This window comes from Microplitis mediator, chromosome 5 (assembly GCF_029852145.1).
Source record: "Microplitis mediator isolate UGA2020A chromosome 5, iyMicMedi2.1, whole genome shotgun sequence".
Lineage (NCBI taxonomy): Eukaryota > Metazoa > Arthropoda > Insecta > Hymenoptera > Braconidae > Microplitis > Microplitis mediator.
The window spans coordinates 27388685-27400830 of record NC_079973.1 but is presented as its reverse complement, the minus strand read 5'-3'; the positions used below and the strand labels follow the sequence as shown (position 1 = coordinate 27400830).

The window sequence follows — 12146 nt, the reverse complement described above, 5'->3', positions numbered from 1 at the left end:
TAAAATTGATAATTAAATATTTATTAATTTGTACAATTTTATTATTATTATTATTATTATTATTATTATTATTATTATTATTATTATTATTATTATTATTATTATTAGAAACTAAACAATAATTATAATTTTATGTAGTCTTTGAAATGAATTTATTTACGATAATAATAATTATTATTGTCGACTTATTTGAAAGTATAAATTGCGCTCTGGACAATTATAAATATAAAATTATTAAATGTAATAAAGAATACTGATTTAATATAAATTTTAAATTAAGTAATAATGATAGATAAATAAAAGAAAAACATGTAACATTAAAGGTGAAGACGTATACAAGATTTGAGAGTAGCCGGAGCCATACATACTGGACATTTTTTTCTTGCACTTAGAGAACTTTGAATGCAATTTTCACAAAATATGTGACCACATTTTGTTGACATTGGTTTCAATGAAGAATTCATCAATTCCTCAAAGCATATTGGGCAAGATAACACAGTAACTGATTCATTGTGTAAATCATTTCTTTGGATTTTACTTTTTTCCTCTGTTTGATCTTTCATATCATGATCTTTTAAACCAATTACTTCTGATGGAGAAGTAGTACCAGCAGCAGCAGTAGCAGCAGAAACACTAGCACCAGCTGATGACGTAGACATATTAGTGTCATTATTAATGACAGTACAACGAAGCCCGGTTAATTTTCTTTGTCTTGCTGGTCGAGATGGACGACTACAAGTAAAAATATAATTTTACATATTAATTTGAAATTAATATAAATATTTAATTGTAAATTGAGATACAAACCTTACTGGCGAATCATTGTCATCAATAACAATGGTATCGTTTAAATTTGCAGTAACATTACCAGCAGAATCCGACTTATTAGTTGATGATTGCTTACGTTGTCTTGTTGATACTGGTGTATCTACTGTTAGATCTATATAATGCTCTGGAGATGGTGATCGTGAATCTCCATTGCCAAGTTGAGATCGTTTTCGACGACGACCAGCCGTCAGTATTGTTGTTGTTGGCTGAGACATTATTTGTCTACTGACTTTTGTTTGTTGTTATTATTATTAATCAGCTGTGTAACCGTATGATAAACAAAAGTTTATTTCAAATTTAATTTATCAATAAAATAATTTTAAATAATTTTTAGTCGCGATGTTAATCAACTTTAATAATCAATTAAATATCAAAGATTTTAAATAAATTTTTGTGAAAATGAAAATTAATTAATAAAATAATTTGTGTTAACTGTTTTTTTGCAAGATTTTGATACTCTCGATAGCTCTGGATGTCTAGATGTGTTTTAAGTTTTAACCTGAGACTATTTTATGAAACTGAGAAAGGAAAAAGCTAAATCAATTGTTTGATTATAAAACAGCAAGAAAAATAATTATCAACAGTTGGTATGATATTTGTGGTGCTGGAATCCTTTTCTCTGTTATTACAAACACATACACTGTATATTTTCCTTCTCTTTAAACTCTATTCTCCTGTTTGGTGTTTAGTGCTCTGAGTTGATGGTTGATGCTGCTTCCACTGTGACTGCTGATGGGATAAAAAATAATTCCAAGGACGGAAGGAAATTTTGACGAATAAAGTGTGTGCAAGAATATAATAATATTTACTTGTATTAGTGTGATATGTGCGATAATATATGTAACTAGTTTAAATGTGATTGGTTAGTAGTATATGTGTCAATGTAAATGTAATTGTATAAAACATTGTCTTTTATTAACAAAATTATTATTATTGTCGCAGCAGTCAGTAAAATAATCTCATGTTTCGTAGAACAATAGATAACAACAACAGGTCATGGCATATGTCAATGTTGCAGAATGGAAAACTGTACAAGTTTGCGAATGGTTGAAAGGTAAATAAATAAATAAATAAATAAAATAATAATATATATACACACAGTGTGTAAGGTATGAATTGATGGTGATTTGTCTTCAGGGCGTGACAAATACAAACGACTCATCTCAACCGATATATATCTATATATATATTTTTTAATTTTAATTTTATTTTTACACTTATTTTGTTGTCGAGGACATGATTATTATATTAAAAGAATAAGAAAAAAAACATGTAGATATATTTTGTTTTAAATTTCAGGTCTGGACAATTCGGTGCTTCCTTATGTTCACAGTTTTACAAATAATAAAGTTAATGGACAACAATTGTTAAATTTGAGACCGGAAGATTTGGAACAGTTGGGAGTAATTAAATTAGGGCATCAGGAAATAATAATTGAGGCTGTTGAGTACCTGAGAAATTTTCATTATGAATTGGATCGTGAAAATTTACAATTATTGGCATTACGTCTCTCCTGTCAAGCTCACAGTTTACACAATGAGTTATTTCGGCAAACAGATTCAAAACCACTTAAAACACAAACATTATCTGATGTTGTGGGTGTTATGAAAACAGTTAAACCATTGGTCAGATGGTTAGATCGTTCGCCATTTAGTGGACAGTTGGAGTATAATGATAAAAAAAGTAAATTGTTAAAATTATCTATTGAAATAGCAACATGTGCTCAAAGAGATAGATTTGCTGAAAAACCAATTGAAGAAATAAGAAATTCATGTGGTGAATTGGCTAAACTTGCTGATTACATTATACAAGATATGACTGATCCTATGATCTTACAACCAGCAAGTTTAGATTTGGCAACATTAAAAAAAAGACCCGGTGATGAATTGGGATTTTATATTTTACCATCATTTCATGGTTCTCATCAGATTGCTGAAATAAAATTTAGTTCTCCAGCTCATCAATGTGGTAAAATGGAAGACGGAGATGAAATTGTTCAAGTTAATTATCAAACAGTTGTTGGCTGGGAAAGAAAAAATGTTGTTGAATTATTTAATGAAAGTCCTGCTGAAGTTTTATTGACATTAAAACGCCGTCCAAGACACACTAAAGTTTATGGCCAAATTTATATAAAACCTTATCGATTACCAAGTAATAAAAAAACATGTTATACTACAAGATGGCAACATAATCTTCCATCACCACGGCCAGAATTACTCACTATACCAGATTTTTCAATGCCATTACCAAGGTATTTTTTTATTATTTATTATTTATTAAATAAATAATTTATCAATTTATTAATCATCATTATAATAATTGTTTTAGAAATGATGCTACACCAAAAGATCCAAGTCCAGAGCCCAAAAATATAATTAATACAGCCAGTATGTTAGATACAATGGCAACAGACAGTAGTGAATCGGACAGTGAGGTCGAACCAGCGTTATCAACTCGTCTATACGCGTCTAAACCACGAAGTTTAGTACAGCGTCGGGCGACAATAACAGGAGCAAGTCCAACAACAAAGCATGCTGTTGATATTGAATTATTCTGGAGAGAATTAAAACAAGAACATAATACGACATTTCAACTCCGTGATAAAGCTGCATCCTGCGCCCACGGACTTGATAGTGTACCAACTTCGAGTTTGCGCCCACAAACATGCTTAGGCATTGAACCTACTAAACGCAAAAAAAAATATGATGAAACAAATGATGATAATAAAAAAATACAATTGCCCAAAAAATTATGCTCAAATGAAAGTGATCCATTAGCTACAACAACAACAAATAATAGTGATATTAATGTGCCTTGGAAACCATCCAAAGAGATTAGTACTAATAATACTAGTAGTACTAGTACCAGTAGTAGTAATAGTAATAACTATAATAATATTATTCAAGATTTTAAAATATTAACAATCAATAACAATGACTCGGAAAGCCATAATGATAAAAATTACAGTACTTTGGTTGATACGACGACAAATGCAACAATTACAACAACAACCACTACCACAACAACTTCCTGTAGTGATATTTCTGTTGATGATTCAACTACTTTTAGTTGTTCTACTTTGAATAAGACTGATCCGATAAATTTGTCTGAACAACTTTTATCGGATCCCGATTGGGAAAAGGAAAATTTACAAAATATTACAAATAATAAAATGGATAGTATTGATAATGATAATGAAACAATAAATGATGAAAATTTAAATAATGAATCACGGGCAAAAATAACTACTCCAACTACTAGTTTAAATGACAATACAATTGATCGTGAAAATAATAATAATAATAATAAATTTGTGCCTATAGAAAATAATAATTATAATAATAATAATGATAGTGATTATGAATTATCAGCTAGTAATAATTTGAATGGTAAAGTGATGGAATCAATTATTAAATTATCAGATAATTGTAGTATAAGCCGTGAAAGTAGTCAAGATAAATCAGAATCAGCTAGCAGTTATTTGGAAGAAGGTATTTACAGTAGCAATAGCAGCCACAGCAGTAATTATGATAGCAAAATTTTAAAATCAAATTTTGAAGATGAGTCTATTTGTTCTATTAAATCTGACAAAGTTATTGCTGAAGCAGAAACTGAATCATTAAAAAATAATGATACGGACCAATTAGCAAGTATACAAGTGCCTTTGAAATCTTCATCATCTAATACTACTTTAAATCATAAAGTACCAGAAGAATTGGATAGTAATATTATTAACAAAGTACGACAAACTCCACCTGAACCACCGCCCAGAAAATATTTCAATAAAATTTCACCATCAAATTCAAATTTTATTTCTTATAATAATTCTCAAGTAAATATAATGAAACCTAAAGTTCCTGACAGACCGGATATTAAACGTGATTTTAATTCTGAAACAAATTTTTTACCTCATACTTATAATAAGCAGCGAAGAGACTGCACTACCTATGAAGGTTACCGTAATTTTGTTGAGAAATCAACTGACTTTATAGATACTGAATTAAGTACAGCGTCTGAATCTAGTACTAATAATTCACAAGTTTATGATAAAAATTATAAACAAGATAAATTTAATTTTGAAAAATATCAATTATTTTCGGATAAATTTTCAAACTCAAGTTTATCAGATATAAATAATATACATAGAGTTGAATCAGTTACAACAGCTGTTGATTTACCAGATGGTGCAACATGTTCACATCATAGTCAATTTTTGGATAATTCTAAAACTCGTACTCTCGAGAAAGATAAAAATAATGAAAAAGGTGTCGTTAATAGAGCTATGATGGTAGCAAGAAGTATTGGTTTACACAGTGGGTCTAAAATTTGTTCTTCAAGTCCGAAAAGTAGCCGAAAACGTAATATACTACTTGCTAAAAGAAGAAATGTATCAGTAAAAGATATTGGTATTGGAGATTTAGAAGGATGGCTTACTCATAGAAGTAGAGGTGCTGGTGGTGCATGGGCGAGATCTTGGTTCATTCTTAAAGGCTCATCACTTTATAGATTCAAAAATCAAGATAGTCTTAAATCTGATTGTCTTATAGTATTAAATGGTTTTACAGCATCACAAGCATCTGAAGTTAAATCAAGAAAATATTCATTTAAAGTTTATCACACTGGAACAGTTTTTTATTTTGCCGCTGATACTGATGATTATTTATCATTGTGGCTTGACTCAATAAATAGAGCAACTCTAGGTGCTGATACCCACAATCGTACCAGTGGATTGTTCAGTGAAACAGATGAAAGTGATACGGAAAGTAAAATTAAAACAAAGGATACATCATTACCTCTAGACCATAGCAAAATACATTTTGGGTCATTAAAAAAAATTGGACGAAAAGATTCAAATAGTAGTAATAAAAATAATAATAATCAAGAAACAAGTGGTGCAAGTTTAGATAGAAAATATTTAAGATTTTTAGGTGCTAGAACTCAAAATTTACCAGTACCAACAGCTCAATTTAGAAGTTATAGAAGAGTATTGCCGTCATCAACACCAAATAAAAAACAACAACAATCTGCACAGAGTTGTTTAGACTCTCGAGTTACTGTCGCTGGTAGTAGTACATTCTACGGTTTATCTTGTTCACAGAGTCCTGTTAATGTACCAAATACTCCCAGCAGTAGTAATAACAGCAGTTACTGTCAAGATATGGGTGATTATCGTCAAACATCTGAAAGATCATATTTAACTGTAACTCGAAATAGACCAGATGATATTAGAGGTTTTGTCACTCTCGAAGAATTTATGCTCTCACATCAAAACGAAAATAATCATCATTTATCCAATAACAATAATAACAGATCAACATCTCCACGATCTATTTCTTCTACTCATGATTATCTTAATCATCATAGTAATGGACATAGTTATGGTTTCAGTAGTAATGGATTTGCTACCAACGGAATGATTTACGGACATCCAAGAAATGGACACGAGTCACCAGTTAATGCCAGTAGACATTGCTACAATTATACAACACATACCTCTGATGAAAAATCAATACCTGAGCATCAAGTAGACATTAATAACGGAGCACGATTTTCACATGATGTAAATAATTTAACTTCAAGTGATGAGTATTCTTTACGACCCTCACCATTACCACGAAAATTAAATGAATTTATACCAAATTCTAGTACCAACGCCAGCTGTAAAATTGAAAAAAAAGTACAACAAGAAAATGTTGTTTACTATCCAAATAAATCAAATGATTCTTCTTCATCTTATGGTCGTAAAAATAATAATAATAAATCATCTGAATCGGGTTATTCACGAGATTTAAACACCACTGCAATGGCAAAAACAGCTCGCTCTCATAATGACAATGGTTCAAGTACACCAGAAAATTTAATTAAAAAAAAATTTAGTTCACTAAATAGAAATAATGATTCGTCATCAAATGTTTCTCAGCCAGTATCAAGAGTATTTGTAAGAGATAATAATAATAGTTGTTATTCAGGATCAAGTGGAGACTTAAGTTACTGTACTCCGTCATCAGAAACATTTGAACGAGTTAGAAAAGAAACATCAGTCAGTAGAAAAGCAAGTTTTAATTTAAATGATAAACGGCATGATAATTATTCTCCTTCTTCTTTTTGTTCTGATAAATATTGGATAGTAGATTCATTAAAACGTTCCGATAGTAACAAAAAAACAACAACAACAAGCGCTAGTGAAATATCTCGTTTGAAAAATGTTGCACAATATCAACCACCGCCTATTCCTACATCTCCGTTTGAACAAGATGGTATGAAAGCTGCATTTGAAATGCATCTTGATAAAGAGCATGTTCAAAAAGCAACCAGTACCAGTAGACTAAAAAGTTTTTTTGGCAGTAAGAATTTACAAAAACCTACAACACTTGATGTATCTAAAGAACCACAAAAAACTCTATTGGGATCACCAAGACTTCACAGGGCATTATTTCGTGAAAAAAATACAAATCATCGACAAATGATTGGTAAATTACACGGTTCTAATTCTGGTCACGGTGATTGCGCTCAAGGATTCAGTTATAACGGACAATCTTACAATCATCAAAATATTAATTCAGCTAGTTCAATTAATGATTGGAGACCTGATACACCAACAAGTTGCTATAATACAGAAGAGGTAACGTATTATTATTATTATTACTATATATTATTATTAAATTATTATAATTATTATTATTTTTAGTGTTCTTCAAATCATCCATTGTGTCAAAAACTTTCGTCAAACAGCAGCAGTAATGATGTTAACTCAACAATGATTTTACCACCAGTATTGCCTTACATCCCACCGCCAACTTCACCGCCTCCACCTGATGATTATCCTGGACTTGAATATCCGCCAGTATTTGAACCCGGCACTTATACTTTATCGGATGCCTCTTTACTCCGAACTCGAAGCAATAAAAGTCGTCGGGGTAGTAATCAACATCCAAAAGAGTCATTTTAATTATATAATAGCAATAATAATGCTAAAAGCTATTCAATGAAAGTATTATTTAAGCAATAATATTAATTCTATAAAAAAAGTTGTTAAATAACTTAGTATATTTAATTTTTTTTTAATTGTAATTTATATTGATGTGTGACATCATCACATGAACTATTTATAACCGTTATCAATATGTTATAAATTCAATTTTTATTTTTTTTCAAAATTGATCAAGTTATAATTGTTAAAACTTAATGATAATTTTTATATATAGAAGGAATGTTATCATTAAAATTTGTCTTTTAATATAATAAGTACAATACAATTTAAAATACGACAATTATTTTTTAAAAAAGTGCCTATATACACTAATAAATAAATTTTCATACATATCTTTAAATAATTACATTTAGGTATTGAGATTTTGTAAATGAATTTTAATAATAGTATATGCAATAAATAATAATCTTTGTATTGTATAAATTGTAAATACAATAATCAATGTATAATAAAGCAATAATAATAATGCTGATGATAATAATAATAATGAAATAATAAGTTTTTATTTTGGGCAAATCTATTACACAGATTCCGATGTCACAGATGTATTAATGATTCAGATCTCAAATATCCGGATTAAGATTCCATTAAAAAGATAACCAATCATCCAGATCCTGATGACACGAATTGACTTTCTTACTCGTCGACCGTAGATCTTGAATCAAAAAGAAAATGTTGAATTCAAAATTTTCTATAGAATTTCTTAGACAGTGACAAGTGTCTGGGATTTTTATATATTTTCTTTTGCACGCTGCAAATTCCTCGCTTTTTATTGATTGATTATGAAAGCTCAAAAGTATTTTAGTAAATCTATTACCTGTAATTTATCGTATATACATTTATTCATCATCTCTTTATATAAACATAAATACATTTATGATTAGTTAAAATATTTTTGGGTCTATAAGAGAGATCCGAACGAGAATGTAGTCAACGCAACAAATGCAAAAAAATTTAAAAGCAAAATTGGTAAATAACAAAATATATACATTTTCAATAGCTTTTATATTACGAGTGTGAATGTAGCAGACATCAGACAAATTTAAAATTATAAATAAATTGAGTAAATAATTTAAAAAATAATATTTACAAAAAATGCACTTATGAATTTTTAAATTTTTTAAATGCGCATTTTTTTTTAATTTTCAAAATTAATTATTTACTCTATTTATTAATAATTTTAAATTTGTCTGATGTCTGCTACATTCACGCTCATTATATATTACACTAAATGAAGTACAAATCGAAATAAGGGCTTACGTACCTATTAAAAAAAAATGGACGAATTTAGCCCATTCTTATTTGATGTGTAGCCAAATTTGGACCATTATTAGACTTATGGGGGCTCACGTACCTACATTTTCGTTTGGATCTCTCCCTTATGGACCTATTCTAAAATTTAAAAATTTATTTCCTGTCTTACTAAGTATCTGTTACCAACGGTCTGTCTCACCTCTCATATGTTTCTAGATCAGAACCTGCATGTGCCAACTTAAAAAATCGTTTAACAAATTACCTAGTGGGAGTACGCGCCAGACCCTAGGGACCCAAGGAACCAACCAACCACTGAACAGGACGGCATGGACTAGTGCGTAATTGCGTATACTTCTTACCCTCACTACTTCCTTTCATTTGCGTATTGCTGGTATCGCTTATTGCTGCCCTGTTACATTCACTATTTATTTCATAAAAATTATTCAAAAAAGTTAATTGTTCATTATCGACATTAATTATCATCTCTTTGGTGATTTTATTTGATTGTGTCAAAAAAATTATTACAACCATCCAAGGTTACATTAAACGGCAACTGCCGCTGCGTTCTTTTATATAGAGTGTTTGTTTGTGTGCAGGGTAAGATCATTGAGACATTGAGGTTGGAATTTACATTTTTATATTAAAAATGAAAATTCAAAGTCAATAATTTATCACTTATTTCTAATGTATTTAAATTTTAGCAATTTACACATTAATGATAACTTTTTCCTTTTATGTTTTTTATTTGATCGATTTGTAGACCAACGTCACGATGTCAGGTATAGCGAGTGCCCGACTTGCGGAAGAGCGAAAAGCTTGGAGGAAAGACCATCCATTCGTAAGTTCATCATTTATCAATTCCAAAATATTTCCTTTGTTTGTTTGTCTGTTTGACTTGAGCGGCAGACAGAAAACGGGCACGTGGTATCAATTTTTTTTTTTTTTGCAATTGCAGGGCTTTGTAGCACGACCAACTAAAAATGCAGATGGTACACTTAATTTGATGAGCTGGGAATGTGCTATTCCTGGTAAAAAATCGGTATGAACACATAAATATGTCTATGTTGGTAATCTAATAACGTCATGTTTTTTTTTTAATTTATTAAATTAAATTTAGACTCCCTGGGAAGGCGGTCTATACAAATTGAGAATGATATTCAAAGATGACTATCCATCAAGCCCGCCAAAATGCAAATTCGAGCCTCCACTCTTCCATCCAAATGTTTATCCTTCAGGAACAGTCTGTCTTTCATTACTGGACGAAGAAAAAGATTGGCGACCGGCAATCACTATCAAGCAAATTCTCTTAGGTATTCAAGATTTGCTGAACGAGCCAAATGTCAAAGATCCAGCTCAAGCAGAAGCTTATACTATTTATTGGTAACTTATATTATTATTAAAAAATTATTCAAATTTTTGTCATCAGTAATTCAAATCAACACGATCTTTATTTTATTTTTCTAGTCAAAACCGTTTGGAATACGAAAAACGGGTCAGAGCACAAGCCAGAGCAATGGCACCACAAGAGTCAGTTTTTATTTTTATACTGCTAATAATAATACCAACAATCATATTTATTAATTATGAATTATTTTTTACAGAGCACAACTTTAAAAAAAAATAATTTATTTTTACCATCTCTCTGCTGCAATCATTATTAAGAAAAAAATGAATGCGTACACAGGATAAAAATAAAAAGTACAGACCTACAGACATTTTAATAATTATTTATAATAACATACAAATGATCTGTAAACAAAAACGTTTAAATTTATTGTGTTTAGTCCATTAAAAATTTAAAACTAAACTATTGGATAAATATTCACTGCACTTACACGTAATGTAAGTTACTTTTTTTTTTTTTTTCTTTTCTTTGTTTTATCATTCCATGTAAAAGAATAATTTTCATACTTTTCTAAATATTTATATGTATAAAAAGTAATTTTTTTATTTATCCTTATAATTTATAAATTTACTACATCAGTGGCGTAATGTATCCACGCTGTGAGTTTGTTGTTTGTAACTTCAATGCAATGTATTCAAATAATACATTGCGGTAATTAAAAAAAAAAAGATCTGCAACTTGAATGTGCGTACAAACAACAACAGAAAATTAAAATCTTATATGATAATCTTATCTTATAATATAAATTATATATCTTTATAAAAACCTTATCGTCTTTACTTGCTTACACAGATTTTTAAATTTTCTCCAACAGTTTTCCAGATTTTCTTAAAAAAAAAACAATATATATTTGATTACTTCTTTGATTGTGTTTTTAATAATAATTACGTATGTATAAGTATAATAAATAGTTTATATCGGATTTATTATATAAACAATAGTTTTTGACAAGTAGTTTGTATTTTAAAAAATGTAAGTGAGTATAAATATATTAATCTACAAATAATAGAACGTCAATCTTTAATTCACATCATTAATATATATTTTAATTTTATCGATGGTATTTTTTATCATTATAATTTAATTTAATAATTATTTATATAATTTTATAATAAACGACTATTAGGTTTTTTATAAAATAATACATTTTAGTTTTGAGTTGGGTATTACTATTGAATGAATATATACGTTGGTACTGGTATATTTATATACATTAGTAAATCAGCTGATTGGTGAGTAGAATTGATAAGACTGTAGCCGGTGCTTGTGTGAACTGGTTCTGTTATAAATAAACTAAAGAAAGTGCATATTAATAAAAATAAAAAAAGATAAACAAGTTTTACGCGTTCTTATAATTATACATGAAAAAATGAATCATTAATGCAGAGTTTAAATAAAAATTAGTGTTAATTATTTAATAAACAGGGGCAACGGTCACACCGACAGTGAATAAAAACTTCTCACGTAATTTGCGCATTACATTGAATCATTATCTTCACATTATTCTATGTCATTTTATATCAAAATCTATTAATAGCTCAGTTTATTTATTGCGGTATTAAATATTTATCAGATTAATTTTTAAAGTCAATAATTTTTATTATCTTAATATATTATTTATTATTTGTATAATTGTGCGGTTACAAATTAAAAATTAATAAGTTCAAT

At 29.0% G+C, this 12146-nt stretch overlaps 3 protein-coding genes across 6 annotated transcripts; 2 read left to right on the top strand and 1 right to left on the bottom strand.

The window, feature by feature from the left end:
- Positions 1-104: 104 nt before the first annotated feature.
- Positions 105-1342, bottom strand: LOC130668398 (E3 ubiquitin-protein ligase RNF4-like). Its single transcript, XM_057470676.1, has 2 exons — positions 808-1342; positions 105-732 (listed from the first exon to the last, which is right to left on the bottom strand). The coding sequence occupies exons 1-2, from the start codon at positions 1041-1043 to the stop codon at positions 318-320; spliced, it is 651 nt and encodes a 216-aa protein (XP_057326659.1). The 5' UTR covers positions 1044-1342; the 3' UTR covers positions 105-317.
- Positions 1343-1502: 160 nt separating this feature from the next.
- On the top strand, positions 1503-8115 carry LOC130668391 (probable serine/threonine-protein kinase DDB_G0282963). 4 transcript variants are annotated; one of them, XM_057470667.1, is made up of 5 exons: positions 1503-1717; positions 1801-1882; positions 2128-3079; positions 3157-7450; positions 7517-8115. In XM_057470667.1, the coding sequence occupies exons 2-5, from the start codon at positions 1825-1827 to the stop codon at positions 7775-7777; spliced, it is 5565 nt and encodes a 1854-aa protein (XP_057326650.1). In that variant the 5' UTR covers positions 1503-1717; positions 1801-1824; the 3' UTR covers positions 7778-8115. The 4 variants fall into 4 exon arrangements, with proteins under 4 accessions (XP_057326650.1, XP_057326649.1, XP_057326648.1 ...); XM_057470666.1 differs by having other exon boundaries at positions 1504-1690; XM_057470665.1 differs by having other exon boundaries at positions 1504-1690; positions 1774-1882.
- A 1312-nt stretch (positions 8116-9427) lies between these two features.
- On the top strand, positions 9428-11243 carry LOC130668400 (SUMO-conjugating enzyme UBC9-B). Its single transcript, XM_057470679.1, has 6 exons — positions 9428-9670; positions 9834-9911; positions 10029-10112; positions 10191-10453; positions 10538-10600; positions 10675-11243. The coding sequence occupies exons 2-6, from the start codon at positions 9846-9848 to the stop codon at positions 10685-10687; spliced, it is 489 nt and encodes a 162-aa protein (XP_057326662.1). The 5' UTR covers positions 9428-9670; positions 9834-9845; the 3' UTR covers positions 10688-11243.
- Positions 11244-12146: the final 903 nt, after the last annotated feature.